We start from the raw sequence: 24,580 nt of genomic DNA, 5'->3' as shown, positions 1-24,580 counted from the left end.
AAATCCTCTCGTCAGATTACTCAGTGTACGTTGATCCACAACTTTGTGCGCTTGTGAGTTAATTGTTTTTTACATTTAAAGTGAAAATAATTATTCCACGATGCCTCCCAAGAAGATGGTTGGCTCAGATAGCGCTCCAAAGCAAATGAAGGAAGCCATATGACCATTGAAATTAAGAAATCATAGATAAACATAAGCAAGGTGTAAGAGCGACGGAATTGGCGAAGGCTTACGGCCTTTTCATATCGACGATCTGCACTATTCTGGAGTAGAAGTAAGAAATTAAGAAACTTGATGTGGCCAAAGGAGTTCTGAGGCCCGATACACAAACTCATCACTCTGCCGCCAAAGGAGTTACCGTTATTTCCAAGCACCGTCCAAAACTCCTAGAAAATGATGAGAAGCTGCTGTTGGTGTGGATTAATGAGAAGCAAATAAAAGGCGATTCGGTGTCGGGAGCTATTATTTGCGCTAGGGCTAATAATCTGTACTGGACCACCTCCGAAGTCTGGACCACCTCCGAAAAACACCAAGTACGTCGACTGAAGATGAAATGGCAATGAGATTTTTTGGAGTGCGGAACGGATTAACTGGATTTCCATTATTTTCAATGGGGAAGTTTGTTTCTAGATATGAGAAATTCGCTATATGAGCTTAATGCTGGAACGAATGAAATGCGTAACTCGAGGTTCCGCTGTATTTATGTTTCTTGTTGTATATATTAAAATTGGTTAAATTTCATTACTGTTATGATGGATATTTTGTTATAATTCGGTTAATGTTGCCAAAAACATAATTCACAAGTGCACATTAGTATGGCCACTGAGGGAGGGGTTTGAATTACGAACACAAGAGTTTCTACTGCTCTTGTGACGCATTGAAAGTGTGGATGCCACCGTAGTTATTTTGCCTTTGTTTCGCAGTTATATATGTACAGCGTATAAATGCTGCTTCCATTTTAGTAGAAATTCTCGAAATGCTCTCATTTTATACGTTTATTTAATCGTTAACATTTCTCTTTAGTGAAACTTATCACGCACTGATATTCGGATTAATGTTCGTAGCATATTAGCGTCTTTTTTATCGAGATACAATTAGCCTCGAATATTATTCGTTTACTAATACCTGTGGAGTAAGAGAATTCATACGTACGTTTTTTTTTATTTTTTTTATTTATTTTTTTTTTTTTTATTTTTTTTTTTTTATTATTGAGATCAGAGTAATTGAAAGTGTTTCAATGAATTTAGTATTTTATCTTAACCACTTGCGCTACGACTAAACTTCACTGTTGCGGTGCCGTGCGCTACAATATAACTAGCGGTAAAGTGTCTCATTTACGCCGCTCCGCGTCTGCGAGTGCAATCCAGAGCTATAACTCGAGAACTAAACAATCTCTTTATTAGGCGACGTGTGCACCACATTATTTTAATTTTTGCGATAAATACCTATCGACGTGGTGTTCACCTCGCTCGCGGTTTGAGACAAAAGCATTTTTCAGCTTCGCGGTTTGAGACAAAAGCTTTTTAGCGCAAGTGGTTAATGCTTGCATTCCTTTGATTTTGAAAGTGTAAGATTCAAAATATATATTGTGAATGATCTGATTGTACCTATTGTTAACTTACATATGAAAGTTACTTAAGTTACATATGAATAGATTAAAAATATTCGTTGTGAATAAGATACATCCATTTCATTTGAACAGTATTTCTTGCATAGGCGATCATTCAAGAATTTAATGTGAAATTTAACACACTAAATATTCACTTTGAATAAAATGTAAATTAGGAATGAAATTTAATAATAAAATAAATAAAATGTAAATGAATAAATTTAATGAATTTAATGAATGCTTGATTAAAATGTAAATTAGGGAAATTCACTTTGAATAAAACTGTACAGTGATTATTATTATAGAACATATTTTTCATATAGATTGTAATAAAAATTGCTAAGATTTATATTATTTACATATATATATATATATATATATTTCTATTAGAAATTTATTTTAATTAGAAATCTATTAATTATTTATTAGAAATCTAATATATATTACATATATATATATATATAATTGTTTCAAAAGAATAAATTTAATTTAATTTAAATACAAATTTAATTAATTCTTTGCGCCTTTGCTGCAAGAAATGAAATTTAAAATTTTAACAAACATGTATATACGTAAAAAAGCAAATTTAAAGTTAAAATAATTAAAAAAAATGTGCAAACATATAAAAGATTTAATTTTCGAACTAATCTACAATATCATTTAAATTCAGTTGCCTCCAAACCTATATATATATATAATATATATTACATATATAGATGTAAAATATAAAAAATACGATGGCTTTGCTCTAGCCGAACACGCAACCTTTAATTAACTTTCTGCAGTTCAGGATTTTCCCCCTAGATCAGTACCTTCCAGAACATTCACGCCTATTACATAACCGCTACTATAAAAACTGAGTGCGCGCCATTTTGCGTCAGAAGCTCCTCTCCCCTCCTGTGCTATACTCCGCGCTGCTCTGTCCATCCTTCTTTTCTTTGTTAGAATGCTATGACGCAGAAAGTCAAAATTTAATCGTACTTAGTAACTCATTATTGAATATGTAATTTGGAGAACTTCGTCGGAAAAGGAAATTGATCTGCTATTTGAATTAAATAAATATGTGCAATTAAAAGTGAAATTCCTCTGTGTGGCTTCCTTGGATATCGTCTTACCACTCTGCTAAAACCATGCCTGAACTCTGATGTCCAGATTCATGACTGCCAAAATATCACAGTTATTTTTTTTATGCGTATCAAAAACATCCTTTTTCAGATAAGGTGTTTCCTAATTATATTTGAATACAGAAAGTTGCATTTTGAAGTACGACGTTATCTTCAGCAAGTAAGCAGCAGCAGCAACATGGATGAAAAGCGTCATGCCAGCAGCAGAGCTTATGCGGAAAAGGGCAGAGTATCAAGAAGGGTGGGAGTCGGAAAGTTTCAGTTCAAAGTTTTGATTTATAATTAATTTGATTGGACAATAGGTAACTGCATTAAAACGCTACGTCAGATAGAAAAACCTGGAACTTGTAAGAAGAGATGAATTTAGGGGCAGATCACCAAATTTAGAATGTTAATTTTGAGGTCGCCAATTATTTTTTTTTTTCAAACAGCTATTATATTTTGTTATATCTTACATATTCCCCCTTCAAAAGAAAAGTTGGGTGAGCAGAGTGGAAGAACAAGCATTAGAGCAGCAAAATGTGAAAGATATAATTGTGAAAATACAAAACATATTAACTTATAAACAAAAACTATCGTCATAAAAATTTTAACTGATGTTTTGACTCAATTTGACATTTCATTGAAAGTCATAAAATTTTGAATTGAATTATTAATTTTAGCACTGTATTCTTTTAAAACAATAGCATATTTTAGAGTTCTGAGGTAAGAATGTCCAATGACTGCCAAAATATCACATACATATACATATTTATATATGCTTAAGCTAACTTCGCTCTAAAAAGTTTCACAAGAAATCCACAATGGATTAATTATTTTATACAGAAAATTGTATGGCAAAACATTTTAAACATTTAAAAATTGTATGGCAAAACTTGCTTAAAGCACGGCAAATGTCATGCAAAAGGCCAGAAATATTGAAAGCCCATTGGTCTATTCTAGAAACCACTCCCTTGGTGGCCATACAGGTGTGCACTTACGAAATATGCTTACCGAAATAGCCTGGACAAATGTGATCACAATAGGTGACATCGACTATAGTTTCAAAGAAGTAAATATTTTTCATACACACAGTCAATCGATTACTATCTTTTATTCCATTGACAGGTGGACAATCAACTTCCAGACGCCATTTTCCCCACAGTTCTCTACCCTGGTACTACGCCCCAGTATGTAGTGCGAAGAAGTGGACCCAAGCCTTTCTTCGAAACTGCCCTTCTTCTGCACTCCTCGCGTTCCAACAAGACCCTCAAGTGAGTAAACGAAATAAATCTATATACATATATATAAAGGAAGAATCTGTCTGTGTGTGTGTGTGTGTGTGTGTGTGTGTGTGTGTGTGTCTTTCGTTAATGCTGCGCGTAAGCTAATAGACCCAGGGCCAGGAAATTTTGTACGTAGGTGCATCTAGACAAGAGCAAGTGCACGTCGAAGCGATTTTTTTCAAAATTCGATTGAGATTTTTTTTATTTTATGTTTTTTGATGAAATCGAATCAAATCGATAATTCTCTCTTATTATATCAGCACTGCTGCCACTCGGAAAAATGAGGTCGATAATTCTGTACAGTTAAATTTAATGTTTCTCTTAGATACTGGACGTTTGTCGAGAGAATTCAATGGGGAGTTGGTTAATTTATTTATTAGGATAATTAATATTTGTATTAAGGGATATTGCTTAATTCATTGTAATTTTTTTATATGTAATACATTTTTATTTATTTATTTTATTTTTTATTTATTTATTTTTGATAAAGTTGTTCTGCAGAGTAAAGTTCTGTGCAGTTTTTAAATTTAATGTTTGGTTTTTAAATTTAATGTTAGGCATTTTTCCGGTACATTTAAAAGCCAGACGAAGGCTGGCCGCGTAGCGGCTGGTAATGAATGTAAAGTGGAATGGTTTAGAATGCGTTTCAGAAGATGGAAGCCTTTAGCTTGTATCATTGACTAATACCATATTTACTCTAGCACGCCCCACCCCCAGCTTCTTAACGACAGGTTCTGAAAATTTTGAAAATATTCTTTCTTCCTCATTGCATTCTGAGAAGGAGCACCTAGTAAATTTTAAAATGGATTCATCCTTTAGATAGTGATTGTTTCCGTCATATTAATAAAGTTTATCCTCGCAAACTGCCTGCAAATGTCACGCCGAACATTTCCCATCTAATACTTGAAATTTATCCAGCCTAATGCAAAAACCGACCTACCATAGCGAAGTAAGCGCTAACCGACATTCAACTTTGACTCATTTCTCTGACTCAGTTGTACGTTCACCATCTCTAATTATTTATGAATGATTTTAGTCATGAGGAATAGCAGAAACAAGAATAAGAATGGGGGGAGATTCATATGACAGGGAAGTAGAAATGCTTATTACATGTATGTTTATACTACCCTGTCTTCTTATTGGAATGTAGTTTTTTTTTAAATTTAAATTTAAATTTTTTTTAAAGAAAAAAAATATTGTGATAGTTACCTGTAGTTTATCCTGGTTTTTAAAGAAAAAATATTGCGTTAGTTACCTATAGTTTATCCAGGTTTTTTAAAGAAAAAAATTGTGATAGTTATCTGTAGTTTATCCAGGTGCTTAAAGAAAAACTATTATGATAGTTACCTGTGGTTTATCCAGATTTTTAAAGAAAAAATGTTGTAATAGTTACCTGCAGTTTATCCAGGTTCTTAAAGAAAAAATATTGCGATAGTTACCTATAGTTTATCCAAGTTTATAAAGAAAACACTTGTGATAGTTGCCTGTAGTTTACCCAGGTGTTTAAAGAAAAACCATTGTGATAGTTACCTGTAGTGTATCCAGGTTTTTTTTAATATTGCGATAGTTACCTGCAGTTTATCTAAGTTTTTCAAGAAAAAGCATTGTGATAGTTAACTGTAGTTTATCCAGGATTTTAAAGAAAAAATATTGCGATAGTTACCTGTAGTTTATTCAGGTTTTTAAAAAATATTGTGATAGTTACCCGTAGTTTATCTAGGTTTCTAAAGAAAAAAATATTGGGATAGTAACCTGTAGTTTATTTAGCTTTTAAAACAAAAACTATTTTGATAGTTACCTGTAGTTTATCCAGGGTTTTAAGGAAAAAACATTGTGATAGTTACCTGTAGTTTATCCAGGTTTTTTCAGAAAACATATTGGGATAGTTACCTGTAGTTTATCCAGGGTTTAAACAAAAAATATTGTGATAATTACCAATAGTGTATCAAGGACTCTTTTTCATTTGTTGTGTTCTTGCCTTAACCGCGATCTTCGGATATTAAATTATTTGCACAATTTTCCTTTCTTGATTTTTGAGCATTAAAGTTATTTTAAAAAATGTGGGAAAAATTATTAAAATAAATGTGAATCATGAAATTCCCCAGAATTTCAGTGTGCATCTAACTGAAAGAGATAATATAATATTATTAATGGTAACAGCACAGTAATTATTTAAATATTTTTACAGAATTACGTCTTAAGCTGTGTTAAGAAGACCTTCAGAATTTCTTAAGCTTCTTTCTTTTACATTGCTTCAGAATTTCTTCTGTTTTTCCTTTTGTGGTGCAGTAAATATAGACTCCATGTCCACAAAAGCCCTTACTAGGCCTTTATTTTTGATTCTTCCTGTTGCAAAAATGTTTTAAATGACGCAGAAATTCATGTTTTCCTATTCTTAACTTTAAAAAAAAAAGGTATATAAAATACGAAATCTCACTTTACACATTTCCTGTACTCATTGTTGCGTTCTTACGGTTTCGTGGATTTGCAGTGATTGACTACAACACTTTATGAAGAGTGAAAACGCAATTTATTAGTCAGTATTACTCAGGAAAGCTCCAAAAACACGTTTACAGTCGTCGAAAAGCACGCTGAAACAGTCAGCAACACAGCTTTCAGGCTATCAGGCTATACCTGTGAAGACAGCTTCACGACAAAGCACTCGAGTATAGCTCCCGACTCGGTTTGGCCGTTCTCGGAATTCAACGTACTCTCGAGACTTTGCACGCAGCAACTCGCGATACACTCAACTCTAGACCAACTCAACACTAGACTACTACTCTAGCAGGGTTTATATAGCTTTTGACCTGCATTCCAGCACATTTTGGGCCAAACCGGTAAGAATTCGTTCTAGAAGGTTTTCCATCTGTCTGTGGCATATCGCCAGTTTTGTCGCCAAATAGGTAATTTAGCGCCAAATCTGACAACCTTGCATCTCTTTGCCATTTTATGGCAACCCCATACTTGCCTTGCGGGGAACCTATCTCACCACTTCTGGGCATTTTGCAACATTTTTTATTGTATTTTTTATTGTATTACACGTTATAAAAAGTAAAACACAAACAGTTTGACTCCCGAACGACAAAACTGGACAGAAATATTTAATATTACATTGAGGAATCGGTTAATAAATAAATTATTATATGCCGAAGTTGATTTTTTTCTCTTAAATGGCAATCAATGATATTGCTTTTGATTTATGGTCTTAAATAATAACTCTGTTAAATTTGGTTTGCCGACAGAATTTTCACGCAAGTAATTTATAACTTCTCAAAACCTGAGGTTATGAATATTCTCAAGAAGTTTTATACTTTAGAATCATAATCTACTAATCATAAATATTTACCTCAAGTACAAATATTTTTCCTTTTAAATTAATGCAAATAAGATTACGTGTTGACTACTGCCAATATTAAAGCCTGCCAGTGTTTTCTGGAATATGATTTTTATAATTCTATAAATAAGGCAGTGAGCTAAATGATAGATTGTCATGATTTAGAATGAGGAAATGAGTAACTTTTAACAATGCTAGTATATATATGCCTAGAATGGTAATGCTAGTATATATATATTTCATGTCTTTTAACAATGCTAGTACATATGTGCCTAGAATGGTAGTGCTAGTATATACGAGGGCATTTCGAAAAGTAAAGATACACCGTACGCCAGAGGAAAAGAAAGGTTTTGGTGAGCAAGTTGGCAACACAGCTGTTAACCTTGAACCGTTAGCTTTCTCCTCGCGGTCATTCGGCATTTCAACGTTGATTCTGGTTGGACTAGGTCGTGTTTAAAATGGCTGCGCCAATTCAGAATCTCGCCAAATGCGAAATGCGCTCCGTCATACGTTTTCTTCATGCAAAAGGTCAGCGACCGGCGGATATTCACAAAGAAATTGTTTCTGTTTTGGGGAACATTATGAATCGACAAAATGTAACGAAATGGTGTCGTCATTTCTCTGAAGGTAGGACCGATGTTCATGACAAGCAAAGAACAGGTCGGCCATTTGTGATCTCTGATGTCCTTCTTCAGAGAACAGAGGAAGCAATTCGTGCGAATAGACATCTCAGATTGAAAGAATTGCGTCAGATCATACCGGAAGTGTCAATGGCAATTCTTTATGAAGTTGTGACTATCAAGTTAGAGTACAGGAAATTGTGTGCGCGCTGGGTTCCAACAGGCGGCAACCTTCTATGACTGTGGGATACAAAAGCTCGTGAACCGATTTAACAAATGTTTGGATAACGGAGGTGATTATGTCGAAAAATAATAAATAATCCAGTTAATAAGATGTAACTGACGTTTTCTAAATAAATGCTTTTTTAAGGAATGCGGGCCATTGTATCTTTACTTTTCGAAATGCCCTCGTATATTTCATGTCTATGCTCGTACTTTTCTCACCACTGGTAAGTTCTTTACTATCTGCAGCTGTTAGTATTTAGCAATGTGGATAAGTGACGGTGAAACCAGCAGTAGACGCCAAGGTGTTGGATGGGCACGCGTCATCAAAGAAAAAAGACATTGGAAGCTGTCCCGTTTGGTACAGCAAAATCGGCGCCAGGCAGTGGCTCAGCTGACAATCCAATACAATGTAAGTCCAAGTGCAAGTGTTTCGGAACGCATAAGTACAGCGGACGTTGTTGAGTTTTGAAAGAGGGCTGGTTTTTAACGCCTAGCAAGTACCAGACCACTGGACGTTGTTGTGTATGGGACTGCGCAGCAGATCTTCCACTCACGTGCCTCTGTTGGCCAAGCCTCATTGTCAACTAGCCCAGACAGTTGCCCAGACGGATGAATCACGATTTTTCATTTATCAACGTCGATGGTCGTGTCAGGGTACGCCGTCTTCTAGACGACTTCCAAACTCTGCACAGCAGGTCATACACAGGCTACTAGTGGCGGTATTATGCTTTGGGGGACGTTCTCATGTGCGTCTCTGGGCTTCTTACTTGTCGCAGACTAGTTCAAAGAATCTGCGAACTATCTGAACATAACTGCATCTTTACATGGCGTCTGTCTTCCCAACTGGAAATGGAATCTTCAGTGGGACAACACGCCACGGTGGCATGGGCTCGAAATGTGTTGGAGTGGTCCGAACAGCATAAAGATGAATTCCAGTTAATGTCCTGGCTACTTAGTTCGCTGAATCTTCACCCGATAGAGCACATCTGGAATGTCATCGAACGGCAGATCAGAGTTCAAACACCACGATGTCGGAATATCTAGACTTTGCGTGGCCGCTCATTAGACATTTGGTACAACATGTTTCCAGTCACCTACCAAGAACTTGGCACCAGAACTTGGCCCATGCCAAGGCGAGTTGCAGCTATTTTGCAGGGAAAACGTCGCGCAAGGCGTTATTCAGTAGGTGGTATAATGTTTTGGCTCTTCAGTGTATGTTATACAGACATTAGGAATTTTTTTTTTTTTGAAAGCAAGATGAAAAATTAACAACGCCTTCGCCGGGAATCGAACCGTGGACCTCTGGAATACGCGCCCAGAGTGCAGACCACCACACCACAAAGGCATGCCAAGAAGGCGGGAGAAATACCTTATAATGTATGCACACACACACACACATATATATGTATATATATATATATATATATATGCGCACACACGCACAAAGGCCCGCCAGAATAGTATGTTTTTTAAAGTGTAACTATCAAGTATAGTCGGCTAGAAAAGTCTTTTGGGTTCTACAGGCCTGTTTTAGACGTTCGAAATGTAGGAGAAACGTTGGGGCAATTGTATCAACTCATGTCTAATCAAAATCTTACTTTTTAGTTAGCGACTTTTTTTTATAAACTAGTCTAGAATTTTTTTTGATAGGGCTCGTTTATCATTTAAACTAGCAGTCTACTGTTTCATTACTCATACTAACTATACGTTTATTTGTGATTTAATTTCTAGATTTTGGAAAGTATTAATTCAAGAAATGCATTTGTGTCTGGACAAAGGCTTCTTAGTTTCCCTGCAAGACATGTGCGGCTATTTCAGCCAATCATCTGATGAGGTAATTTCCATTTTTTCCTGTGCTGTGTAAAGCTGTATAAGCTCTTATTTTTATTATAAACAAATTATTATTGCTTATTACTTTTCTACTCGCCCTTTCGTTTAAGATGCGCCTTAAAGTTCTTTATTGCAGAAAACCAGTGTCCTGCCCTGCCTTTAAATCCCTGTCCACACTTCAAACTATATTCAGTTAAACTTATGTCAAAGTAAATTTGAATTTTTAGCCCAAACAGCGTTAACCCAGAAGAGCTCGTTTTGGCATTTTGCGTTGAAAACTTTAAATGTTGGCTCACTTTTCAAACTGTTGCTACCAAATATTACAGCCCTGTATTCTAATTAAGGAAATTAAATAAAGAAGAATCTGAATAAATGTATGCATGTTTCTTGCATTGTGATAAAACAACGGTACCTAGAACCATCCAATTTTGAATAACTCATGTTTCCACCTGAATATGGGCATCTAGAAGCCCGAATTTGGAATCTGTTTTATTATCTATTTCACATTTTGTAAACCTTTAACGAATTTTTGATTAACAAACTTCACGATTTCACAGCGAGCCATGGCAACACTGTACAAGAAAAAAGAAAAAACATTTTTATCTCCAGCGCGGCGAGACTGTTGTATTGAAAATTATAAAGATTTATTTACAAATTATTTGTGATATTGCTGTTGAACTGAATTTTACGTTTTAAGTGCGAAGAACATGATATTTAATAAAATGAGGTAACCACAAAACGTTAAAAAAAGGCCCCTTTAAGCTTTCAGTTTTTTATTTTTTTTAATTAATTTCATATTACATTCTCCCTTGCTTCTTTTTCTGCATATTACTTCACAATCATTCATTTTTAACACGAATCGTTGCGTTCGTTTTTTCTAGAGACAATACTAAAATTCAGAGATCAGCGGAAACCGTTCTGGAATAGACGCAGATTTAATTTACATTCACAGCATTAAATTCTTAGTACTTGAAAGTGATATCGCACAGTCCACGTGTCATCGACAATTAAGAAATTTTCAAGTCATGGATGTCCATAGGTCTTTGTTGTCACTGAAAGTGCGGGCACATTTATTGGAGTCGTTGATTGTTTATTTAGATCCTCAAAGAATTACATCGTCATCGTAAATACTGAACTTGATAAGATCTTCGGGCACCTATGTGTCTTGATGCGGAGGCACCTTAAACCTTGGCGAACAACGATCAACTCTTTATTTTAGATCTTCAAGGAATTACATCGTCATGGTTATGTCCTGAACTTCATAACATGGCCGGGCACTTTTGTATCTTGATTCTGAGGCACCTTGAACCTTGGCGAACAATGATCAATTCTTTATTTTAGATCTTCAAAGAATTACATCGTCGTGGTTATGTCCTGAACTTCATAAAATGGCCGGGCACTTTTGTATCTTGATGCGAGGCACCTTGAAACTTGGCGAACAATGATGAACTCTTTATTTTAGACCTTTAAATAATTACATCGTCATGGTGATGTACTAATTGCCATAAGGTGGCCGGGCACCTTTATCTTGATGCTGAGGCACCTTGAACCTTGGCGAACAATGATCAACTCTTTATTTTAGATCTTCAAAGAATTACATCGTCATGGTTATGTCCTGAATTTCATAACATGGCCGGCCCCTTTGTATTTCGATGCAGTTGGGTCCCCTAAAACCCCAGTCGCCCTTTATTTAAAAAGGGGAGGATATAAGGTATTTTTCCCGCCTTCTTGGCATGCCTGCGTAGTGTGGTGGTCGCACGCTGGGCACGTATTCCAGAGGCCCGTGGTTCGATTCTCGGCGAAGGCATTGCTCATTTTTCATGTTTCCCGCTTCAAAATAATACCTAATGTCTACCATATCCTTTACAAGCAAAATGTTTCTCGCTCTGTGATAAAACAACGGTACATAGATCCAACAAGTTCTGAATAGCGTACTCTTCCACAGAATATGGGCATCTGGAAGCCCTCATTTCGAATGTGGAATTTGTTTTATTATCGATTTAATGTTATGTAAATCTTTAACGAATTTTTAATTAATAAATTCAATGATCATTTCAAAGCGAGCAGTGGCAACGTTGTACAGAAAAAACTTTTTATCTCCAGCTCGTAAGACTGTGTATCTGAAATTCTAAAGATAGGCTCAATTTAAAGTTATTTTGCGATATTGAATTATTTTGCGAACTGAATTTTGTGGTTTAAGTGCGAGGAACGTGATATTTAATAAATAAATGTAACGCACAAAATGTTAAAAAAACGCCCTTTTGGAGGTAATTTAAAATCTGAAACATTTCAGATTTTCTTTTGTGATTTTAATATTTTTTGTTTATTATTAAAATCCTTTTATATATTTCTTTTCCCGTAGATCCAGAAGCTGAAAGAAGACATGAAGATTGCCCAGACTCCTCTGTATGATCCTCAACAAGTGAGTATCAACTTGCAATTTAACCATCTTGAATATGAGAATCATCATCCATCACCCTTTTAGTTCGGGCGCCACTGGAGAGACATTAGGACTTTTTGGAAAGCATGAAAGATGAAAAATGAGAAACGCACTCGCCGGGAATCGAATCACTGACCTCTGTAATACGCGTACAGCGTGTAGACCACTGCACCACGAAGGCACGATAAGAAGCTGGGAGAAATACCTTATGTGTTAGTTAAGCGTGTTGTTTTCATCGTAGCTGAATTTAAGATATTTGCTGAAGTTTTTTCTAATGAATTACTATAAATGAACTTTTGAAATTTAGGTTTGGTTTTAAATAAATCGCAGTATTAGTTACAATACATATCCTTAACAAATAAATCCATCGCATGAAAATATTATATGATTCATAAAAAGTTTATATAAACGGCTTAAGCGTTGTTTCACTTTTCAAACTGTTGCCACCCAATATTATTCACCTGTATTATATTTAAAGAAATTAAATAATGAAGAATCTGCATAAATGTATGTTTCTTGCATTGTGATAAAGCAACCGTACCTAGAACCATCTCATTTTGTCTAACGTAATCCTCCTGCGAAATGGGCATCTGGAAGCCAAGATTTGAAATTTGGAATTTGTTTTATTATTAATTTCATATTTTGTAAACCTTTAACGAATTTTTGATTAACAAACTCAACGATTTCAAATCGAGCAATGGCAACGTTGTAGAGAAAAAAAAATTTGTATCTCCAAGGCACGAGACTGTGTATGGGAAATTCTAAAGATAGGCTCATGTTAAAATTATTTTGCGATATTGTCGTTGAACTGAAATTTATGGTTTAAGTGCGAAGAACATGATATTTAATAAATAAAGGTAACACACAAAATGTTAAAAAAACGGACTTTTGGACGTAATTTAAAATCTGAGACCTATCAGATTTTTAGTCCAAAGGGGCAATGTGCCCTGAAGGACTATTAATTTCGTTTTGGCGTTTTGCGTCGAAAACTTTAAAAGGCTGTATCACTTTTCAGATCATTGCCACCATATATTATATATTAGCCGCTATGCGGCCAGCCTTCGTCTGGCTTTTAAACGTACCGTAAAAATGCTTAAAACACACACCTGGTACCGATGGCCGCGTAAGGTCTTCCAATTTTTTTCTCTTTGTTATGATTCCAACCCTCCCTTGCATACGGCCCTGATGTATCTCCAGAAAAACATATACATCTTGAATTTTTAGCAAACTGATTGCATGAGATGTGCATTAAACATTCGTTAAAGCATAATTTATATCCCCCTTCTTAACCACAACCATAACTACATAAAAATTTCTAAGAATTCTACAATAAAATTAAAATTTTTTAAACAATTTTTTACTCGGTAGTTCGAATGATTCTTTTTCTGAATACAATGAAATAAGCTATATCCCTTAATACAATTATTAATTAGCCTAATAAAAAAATTAACCAACTTTCCGTTGAAGAAAAAGAAATCATGCAAAACTTTTCAATATCTTACAAACAGTGAAATAAGGAAAAAATAACATGAAAGAAACTCAAAAAATAAAAACCTCCGTGCAGAACTTTACTCTGCAGAACAACTTTATCAAAAAAAAATCAATAAAAATGTATTATATATATAAAAAAACTGACAATGAAATATGCCAATCTCTTAAAAACAGTGACATAAGAAATACGATGAAAACTTGTTGCCAAACCCATATTTCTAAAAGAATGAAACTATTCAAAATGATGCGATTTCATCAAAAATCTATTAACAATAATAAGAAAGGAAAATTTTTGCCAAAATCACATTTTTAAAGATGTTAGAAGTGTACTCGGAAGCTTCATTTAATTTTTTTTTTTTAAATCAAAATGTTATCATTTTTCCAAAACTCTTTTTGTAAGAGCAGTCGCAAGGATAAAAGTTTAACGTGTCCAAAAATCAAAGAAAAATAAACTGTACATTTTTAAAAATAAACTTTTTTAGAAAAATTCCCGTTGGAAAGGTGTTAAGCTCACTTTGTTAAATAAATTCGTATTTAATCGATTTATTGAAACACGAAATTTATGTTAAGTTCGTAAAATAGCTAAATGCCTACATTTCATGATGGTGTGAAAAGGGAGTGTGTAAAGTAAAATCTCGCTTTCCTATAGCACATTATGTCTCAAAATGATGCGATTTCGTCACAAAACATAAAATAAAAAAAAATTCGAATTCGAATTTCGAAAAAATCGCTTCGAGGTGCGCTGGCTCTTGTCTAGATGCACCTATGTACCAAATTTCGTAGCCGTGGGTCTATTAGCTTACTCGCAGCGTGAACGAAAGACACACACACGCAGACAGAATCTTTCTAAACATATAGACACAAACAGATAGAATATGGGCATGTGGAAGCCTTGATTTGAATTTGAAATTTGTTTTATTATCGATTTCTTATTTTGTAACTCTTCAACGAATTTTTGATTAACAAACTAAACGATTCCAAAGCGAACAATGGCTACACTGTATGGGGGAAAAAACCTTTTTATCACTAGTGCGTGAGACTGTGTATCGGAAATTCTAAATATAGGCTGATTTTAAAATTAATTTGCGATTTTGCTGTTGAACTGAATTTTATGGTTTTAGTACGTAGGACATGATATTTAATAAATAAAGGTAACGCACAAAATGTTAAAAAAAAGCCCTTTTTTACGTAATTTAAAATCTGAAAACTTTCAGATTTTTTATTATTATTATTACTCGTTTTTGCAGCTAAAGATGATTATTCGGTAGAACTATCGAAACTAGTTCTGTGAAAAATTGCAAATATAACGCTGATTTTTGTTGTTTGACTTCTAAATTAATACATGTTCGACGTGTTATTTTATCTTAATGGTTCTCCTTACCAGTAGTAGAAAGGACTATCATAACGTAATTGTTAAAAGTACTATTTTTGCACCCACAACTTTAAACCCTAAACTATGTAAACCAATTATTGCTTTCTTTAAAACTGAGAAAGTACTCTAGCCTGGGTTCTTTTAATGGGCTATATACGTACAAATTCTTTAAATGATGATAATAAATACGCATGTTGTATTTGCAGTGCTATCTCTGTTGTATTCGAAACCAACAACGTTTCTACCCTTGTACCCTATGCATGGTTTATGTGTATTTCATCTAATGTTATTTTAACTACCATGAATTCAAGTCCTGAATTTAATGTCCTGAATTCAAGTCATGTACAATGCGGGGGGAAGGACAGTTCTATATCTCCCATTCTACTGGGCCGATTATAAAATTCAACTTGCGTTTTTCATGTCTCGAAAACGCGACTTAGGATATGTATTAGATTTATATACAGCGTTGTTCTAATTTCGTTGACACAAAGTCGGACTTTTTCCGAAATGACATGTCCATTTTTTTCCATATTTCGATTCTATGACACATATTACGCCAAACTGTCAACTTTGTAAAACTCGCACAAGTAGTTTTTAAAAAATTAGTTCTGAAAATTTTAGATCCTCAATGTTAATTAAATTTGATATATATTTATTAATATCTTCTTTTTTAAACGTGCTTTATTCCTTCTTCCAGAATTCGAATTTTAGGTTCATTCCAAATATAATTAGCCCATTTTTTTATTTTAAATAATTTTTATAAATGTTTCGAAAAACATTTTAAATTATAACCTATAAAAATTTTATCATCATCTTAAAGTAGATGCTTTTCTAAGCATACGTGCAAAAAATTACAGTGTTTTATTCAAAATTTCCAAAGATATACGTAAATTTATGTATTGGCGCGTTTTGAAATTTGGCATATTTGTTGCAAGCGATAAGAACATCAAATGTGGTTTAGGCACTCTGTAAAAATTATTTGTCAGTAGAAACGATGTCACTTTTTTTCCGCTCTTACAGAATGGAAGGGAAAGGAAAATAGGTTGCCATATATTAAGAAATTCGCCAAGTGAATTATTCTTGGCGCAAACTGAAAAAAATTTGCCAAGATAAAATTTTGAATATCTGCTTAAATTTCGCACCAAATTTTACGAAATTTAATATTTATCCATGATTTGAGTTGTAGAATTGAAATATGGAAATAATTTGGTATGTCATTTAATGAAAAAATAAGAAAATTTCATGGGACTCTTCTTAAATGGGGTTAGTATAAGATCCATAGCATACTCTATTTCTAAATTGTTCTTGAATGTGGCGTAATGATATTACGCAAAATTCTACAACATTTATATGTGTGGGGAGAAAGTGTGTGGATGTAGAAATCTGATATTAATAGTAGAAATATTAGTGTAAAAGAATTTTTTAAATTACTAATGCATTTTTAATAATAATTTAATATCGGCCGCGTATCGCATTTTATCGTTGCCAGGGTCAAAAAGTAGTTGAAAAACAATTTATGTTAACACAAATCCAATAAATAAACCCTCTTAAATGTTAAATTCGTCGGCTGAATTATGAAAATTGAATTCTGATTCTACTAATGTATAACGAATTCATGGTCCGATTGCAATGAAAAGGGGAGGTGCACAATTAGACGTTATAGCAGTCCCTATACAAAATTTCAACATTCTATGGCTAATCATTTTTGACTCGTGAGAGTGCCCATTTTACGCATGATATGTAAAAGAAGGTGGATATACATGGGGAATGCAAATAAGTCTCTGCTGTTTAATAAAATATTGAGCCACCAGTAAATTATGGTTAATACTGTCTGAAGTAAAATGTCATATCGTAAGGCTGGACATTAGCTAACAACATAACCTTGAAACATTAATGATTTTGTATCAACATTATACATTTTTTCCATGCCAAAATGTCGAGTTTGAGCTGAATAAGCATCATTTGTAGAAACTGTTGATTTACTTCTTTAATTTGAAGAAATCTGCAGCCGAGGATGAACGAGACCAAATGTTGCACAATCAGTTTGGTGACAAGCTCACAGGGAGTACACAAAACGGATAAAACGAAAACTTGGCGTTCGAGTGTTAATTCGAGCTCAGACTTTGATGGCAAACACTCAAATGTACATCTTTGGTTGGTAAGGTCTCAACCTCGCAAACGTGCAATAAGTTAATTATCTAATCAAAGGCTGAATATTATCAACTAACTCCAACGTCCGCTGCATGTCGAGATTAGCATGAAACGCTTATGCTGTGTTCCGGCTGCCAGAACTTCGTGTCCCATAGAAGGGCGCTTCAAGTAGAATGAGCGCAGCAGAATAAATCTAGGAAGACAGGATAGAAAATGGCTAACAGAAAAACAACCGCTACCTTGATATTTGAAATCAGGGTAGTTTTTCCCTCTAATAGATAATTCCCCCCTAATAATTTAGATAATTAATTTTGTCGACGGCAACAACGATTCTCGCCACGAGATCTTCAGTTGAGTCTCGTACTCTGAAGATTTCATCTGCCCCCAGAAGAAAAGGTCCAATGTGTTGAGGTCCGGTGAGCTAGGAGGCCAAGCCACAGGTCCGATCCATGGTGCGGGATATGCGACATTCGAAAGGTTACGGACCCTGATGAGAAAATGTGCTGGGGCTCTCGGTCATAAAGCACAAGTCTCTCTGAATGGGGAGCGGAACAACCTGCAGTAAACTGGGAAGCACTTGTTCCAAGAAGATACAGTATGTTACACCGGTCAAACGGTCTGGCATGATGAAGGAGCCTAACAGGTAATCACCTAGGATACCTGCCCAAGTACTAGAAGCGATGACTTTCATTCCAGCGCACTTTGATGGCAAACACTCAAATGCACATCTTTGGTTCTCAAGATCTCAACCTCGGAAACGATTACAACAAATTAATTATCTAATGAATGGCTGAATATTATCAAATAACTCCAACTCAAGGTAGGTTTGATACCATCAAAGTAACAGTTTTCTCCCCTTCGCCATCTACTATCCTGCCCTCCTGGACTTACTGTGCTGCGCTCATTCTACTTGAAGCGCCCTTCTATCCGACACGAAGTTCTGATAGCCGGAACGCAGCATGAACATTCCATTCTAATCTCGGCATACAGCAGAACTTTTAAGTTAGTTGATCATAGTCAGTCCTTGGTTAGATAATTAATTTGTTGCAATCGTTTGCGAGGTTGAGACCTTGCGAACTAAAGATCTGCATTTGAGTATTTGCCACCAAAGTATGAGCTCGAAATAATACTCGAACGGCAAGTTTTCGGTTTTATCCGTTTTGTGCATTCTCTGTGAGATTTTCACTAAGCTGATTGCCCAACTTCTGGTCTCCTTCATTCGCTCTCCCAACACTGCTGTAAGTTCAGGTTCGAGTTCTAATATTCTTCTTTTCTGCCTCTCGGAGTGGAATGCGACCCTATATTCTATGGCAATTATTGCTCATCTGGATAAGTACTATTACCTCTCTTAATTTGTAAAAGAAATTTAGAATCACCCTGTATGCGTGCGAACAGACATCACGCCAAAACTAGTCGAAATTCATTCAGGGTTGGTTTAAAAAAACATTCCGTTGAAATCTGAAATTTTTCGCGATTACAATACTAGAAAATGTACTTTTAACAAGGAAGTAAAAATAAACATAATTTTAAAAAGTTGTAATTAAAGCTTTTCTTCAAAACTGCACGTAGGGTTACGTAAAAAATTCAAGGTTACGTAGGAATAATTGTAGTTTAATAGTTAATTACGTTAAACTTTACAAGCTCCTGTTTAAAATGTGAGTGAGAGTTAACATCCTGTTTCCTTAGTTTCACATGTGTAAACTGTATATTCAACATGTTGTGAAACTTCCAAGACCAAAGATTTGTATTGTGAGTCAAGTTTTTACTTAGTGATTTTACTTCGTTTATTTTTAACTAATTCTTGTTTTTTGTTTCTAGAAATCCAAAAGATGGAGCAAAAAGAGGTACTCATTTGAGTATGTTCATCTTTCTCCCATCGTGGTAAGAATTTCTTTTGCCAATCATTTAAATATTTAAATAATTAAAATCATTTGAATATTGTGGTCGAAAATAAAAAATTAAGCTGTGCAAAATCTTCGGAGTTTAAAAATGTCATCATCGAAAATATCGTGGTAAAAAGTAAAGTACCCACAAATCATCGCACACGCAAGCGTTTTTCAGGTTTTAAAAGCTGTAACTAAGTAACTAAGTTTAATTATAAAATAATCTTTTTTTATAAAGTTTTATTAATAATATTTATGAAAAATACAATCTAAAAATGCTTAGAAAGATAAATAACTGCATAAGGTTACCTCTATAAAAATTGCTTAGTTAACTATCAAATTATTTTCTTTCACATATGTTAATCTCATATTGCTTTATTGAAAATTATATTTTGTTTCCGTTTATTCTTAAAGTTTCCTTAACATTTTCATGTATGGCATGCAATCAGTTTTTTGGGTGTAGATGTGTTAGTTATGATGACAGTCAGATACATAAAATGTCAGTACGGGATTTGAAAAACGCATGTGTACGATGTTATCGTCATGCGATAAATTTTAGGTACTTTATTTTTTACCCCGACATTTTGGACGACAATGTTTTTAAACTACGAAGTTTTTCAACCGCTTTATTTTCGACCACAATGTTTTAGAATAGCGAGGTTTTCTCTTCGCTTTCTTTTCTCCCATGACATTTGCGAAAAAAAAAAGGGGGTTGGACAGTTCTATATCTCCAGTTCCACCGGGCCGATTCACAAACTTCAACTTGCGTTTTTTATGTCTCGAAAGCGCGACGTGAATTTCCATTTTGGCGCGTTTTCAAATTTGTCGTATTTTACATAAACGATAATAACGAAAATCTGGTTTACACGATTTGTTAAAATGGTTTGAAAGAATGAACGATGGACCGTTTTTCCTCTCGTAAAAAGTAAGGAAAGTAAATAGGTTACTATACATTAAGAATTCCGCCAAGTGAATTATTCTTGGCGCAACTGAAAAAAATCCGCCAAGATAAATGTTTAAATTTCTCCATAAATTTCTCACCAAAAATTACAAATTTTAAGAACGAGGCATAATTTGAGTCGTGGAATCCAAACGTGGAAAAAAAAAAAAAATTAATTGATTTCAGAAAAAGTCCGATTTTGTGTCAAAATACCTATGTTAGAATAATGCTATATATAAATCAAATGTATAAATGAAATGTATATCCTAAGTCGCGATCTTGAGACTAGAAAAACGCAAGTTTAAATCTGTCAATCGGCCCAGTAAAACGGGAGATACAAAAATGTTTCCCCCCCCCCTCACTGTATTAGGTCGTTTTCGCATTGTGTTGTTTTATCGGCGATGTTTTCGACTTTATGAATGTAGCCACCGCATTTTTAACGCATATAATCCGCTAATTGCACATGAACACCTCGAAACCCAAGTATTGAATTTCAAAATTGTTTTGTTTTATTTAATATTTTGTATTAACTGAATGAAGTTTTCTTTAACAAACCGGATGATTTGAAAAGTATCAGTGACAACACTGTTCGAAAGAAAACATTTTTAACTCAGGAGAACCAGACGTCTGCCATTCAGCAAAATGTCAGATATTTAATCTTTCAATTTTAATCCACGGATTCGTTTGCTGGGAAGCAATATGTTGCCACTACCTCGAATACTTATTACCTTCTTGCCATTCAATAAAACATAAGTTATTTAACTTATTTTAATCTTTCTTTCTAAAATAGCAAACCAAGCGATTAAAAAAAAAATAGACGGAGTTCATAATTTATTTTTTTTAATATTTTTTAATTTTTAATCCGATTGATTTAAATAAAAATTTCATGTGTACAACACATGACTTCCTTGTACGGAATATTAAATTATACGCATTTTTTCTTGCATTTCGTTTAAACTTATTGAATTAAATCTACTTCGCCGACAGCGCATTAACCACAATAGAATAAATGCATTGTTTAAAATTCACTCTATTTGTTTACCATAGCGACACTCTGGTGCTAGGTTCACTTAACAGTATTATATTTATTTCATATTATAACTCAGAATGCACAAAATTTATATCATTTAAAGAATTATCTAATCGTTGCCACATGTTCTATTCAAATACTATAATAAAGATGGAACGATGTACGAGTATAAAAGAAATTAAGCAAACAAAACAAACAAGAAACAGTTTTTCACAGACGATTGAGTATTTCTCATTCAATTCATTCAGTTCTCACTTCGCGACAAGGCAAAAATACATAAAAACTCAAAATATCTGTATTAAAAATTACGAAGTAAATCTTAAACACTTATTTCCTCGAAAAAACTCCAGAAAGGATTAAGCATGATTTAATTCGCAATAATTCGCTCTTTGTTGTTGCGAAGCTACGTTTCTCTAGATTGGCAACAAATCCACTACTCTGCTGTTTCAAATGTAAACAAGCAATGGCCGCCATCAAAAAAATTATTAGGCTTAGCGGCACTTAAACTACTTCAAAATTGTTGACAATTCTAAAAATATTGCATACAGATTTACTAAAGCATAAAAACCTTTACCGGAAGATAAGAACAACATAATTCAATCATTTTTAAAGCAAAAAATGTACTGTACAATTTACAAGCATATAAGAGTAAAGAAACTGAGATCACTGAGCCGGGTAACAGAGTGGATATATATAAATATATTTATATGCGTTTGGCGCAGCCGATTGCAACCAAAATACGAGTTGCACATCTACATGTTATAGTAGTCCTATATACAAAATTTCAACGTTCTGAGGCTACTCGTTTTTGAGTTATGCGAGACACGTACGTACATACGTTCGTACAGACGCCACGAAAAATTGTGTTCAGAATTCATTTTAAAGCAGTTTTATAATTTTTTTGGAGAAAAAAAGTCTTTTATTCTGCCCTTACGTACAGATATTACGCAAAAACATCGTTAAATTGCATTTGAAAGCGGTCAAAATGGATATTTTCGTTGAAATATGATACCCGAAACTTTTCGCGGTTACAATACTTCCTTTTTACTTCATACAAGGAAGTAAAAATGCATTTAAATCGCGAGATATCTAATTAAAATCATTAAATATTTTTAAAAAGTCATTGAGTCGTTATAATATAACTCATTATATGCTATAAGTCGTTATATACTTTTTTCTTTTTTACTTCTTTGTATGAAGTAAAAAGTAAGTATTGTAATCACGAAAAATTTCGGGTATCATATTTCAACGAAAATATTCATTTGACCGCTATCGAATGCAATTTAACGATGTTTTTGCGTGACATCTATGCCTAAGGACAGAATAAAGAATCCCTTTCCCCCCAAAAAAAATTATAAAACGGGTTTAAAACGAATTCTGAAGAGAATTTTTCATGACGTCTGTACGTAGGTACGTATGTATCTTCCATAACTGAAAACCGAGTAGCCTCAGAATGTTGACATTTTGTGTATAGGACTGCTACAACATGTAGATGTGCACCTCCCATTTTGGTTCCAATCGGCCGCACCAAAAGTATATATATATACACACACACTCTGTTACTCGGCTCAGTGAGCTCGGTTTCTTTATTCTTATATGCTTGTAAATTGTGCATTTTTGCTTTAAAAATGATTGAATTATGTTGTTCTTATCTTCCGGTTAAGGTTTTTATGCCTTTAGTAAATCTGCATGCAATATATTTTTAGAGTTATCAACAATTTAAAAGTTGTTTAAGTGCGGCTAAGCCTAATTACTTTTGCGATGTCGGCCATGTTTATTTACATTTGAAACTTGGCAAAATAGTGGATTTGTTGCCAATCTATGGAAACTAAGCGTGACAACAAATATGGCTCCTTCTTTCATTATTGTGAATTAAATCATGCTTAATCCATTCTGGAATCTATTCGAGGAAATAAGTATTTAAGATTTCCTTTGTTATTTTGAAATATTTTGAGTATTTTTGCCTTGTCGCGAAAAGAGAACTGAATTAATTGAATGAGAAATACTGAATCATCTGTGAAAATTTGTTTGTTTGCTTAATTTCTTTTATACATCGTTTTAGACTTATTATAGTATTTGAATAGAACATATGTGAACCTAGCGCCAGTGTCGCTATGGTGAGTAAATATAGTGAATTTTAAGGAGTGCATTTATTCAGTTGTGGTTTATGCGCTATCGACGAAGTAGATTTAATTCAACTCAATAAGTTTAAATGAAATGCAAGAAAAAATGCGTATAATTTAATATTCCGTACAAGGAAGTCATGTGGTGTACACATAAGATTTTTAGAAAATCTATTTTGGAAGCTGGCCGAGCAAGCGGCTGTAGTAGAAGTATCTAATGTACTTTTATGCTTCTTCGTTATGCCTAGTATAAATACGTATATTCTATTTCAGATCCACTTTAGCTTCAGCCCACGTGGACCCTCCTCAAAAGGCGACATGGTGGACTTGCTGTTGAATTCCGTTGGAGCCACTCTCTCTGAAGTCAAGGACGTCGAAATAAGGTCTTTATCGTTTGAATTTTAGTCACATGAAAATTCTTAAATTTTATTCAACAAGCTTTTAAGAAATCGTACGGAAAGATTTTTAACTGCGCAAATTCGTGAGAGAATTCGAAACGAGTATTAACTAAACGCAGAAACCAAACTACAAATTTAATAAATAAATTAATTATATTAATTGTAGCGATTCCAGCTTTAGTAATTCTAGTTATTCAAAAAATGCGAAAGAAAGAAAGAAGAAAGTACTTCTGTTCTAAATTTGACAAAATTATTTCAGTAGGAGCCATTTAATGTGGTCCCGTTTGTCCACCACTATTTTGATAACAAACATTAAACAGTCATGAAACATGTCCATCGAAACTGCAATTGAATTTAACTGCGTTAATATATACTAGCGAAAGTAGACTCGATGGCAGTGAAGTTAGATTGAAAGTAATGCATCTAACAACAGAGAGAACGACACCGCTGTAATCCTTCTCTAATAACGATCCAAAAAATACGATTCAGAGTCATACATTTTTTCGTCTGATGCGATATGGAACCCACAGAAAACATTTCGATAGAAAAATAAACTAATTCTCTCTCATTTATCACCAACAATGACACGCAGTTTTTAATGATTTTCGTCTTTCTAATCAAATGCGAGTAAAAGCTCAAATTCCATCCAATATTCCACCTATATACAATTTTAGTCGATTAAATTTGGCAAAAAATCGATCATAATTGATCAGAAATCGATCACGCGAACAAACGCACTCACAAG

At 34.1% G+C, this 24,580-nt stretch overlaps 1 protein-coding gene across 1 annotated transcript in view; it reads left to right on the top strand.

Annotated features, from left to right (window-relative positions):
* Positions 1-24,580, top strand: part of LOC118194141 (intermembrane lipid transfer protein VPS13A-like) — a 483,044-nt gene that overhangs the window by 421,556 nt on the left and 36,908 nt on the right. The window contains exons 64-68 of the mRNA XM_085810380.1: positions 3,841-3,986; positions 9,909-10,011; positions 12,370-12,429; positions 19,280-19,342; positions 23,711-23,820. Of these exons, the coding sequence (XP_085666506.1) occupies positions 3,841-3,986; positions 9,909-10,011; positions 12,370-12,429; positions 19,280-19,342; positions 23,711-23,820 (482 nt within the window). The remainder of the gene's footprint in view (positions 1-3,840; positions 3,987-9,908; positions 10,012-12,369; positions 12,430-19,279; positions 19,343-23,710; positions 23,821-24,580) is intronic.

The sequence above is a fragment of the Stegodyphus dumicola genome, chromosome 2 (genome assembly GCF_044657685.1).
Source record: "Stegodyphus dumicola isolate Sdum_Otavi_A_Nest chromosome 2, ASM4465768v1".
Lineage (NCBI taxonomy): Eukaryota > Metazoa > Arthropoda > Arachnida > Araneae > Eresidae > Stegodyphus > Stegodyphus dumicola.
The sequence above is the reverse complement of the archived record's forward strand: the minus strand, read 5'-3'. Positions and strand labels throughout refer to the sequence as shown.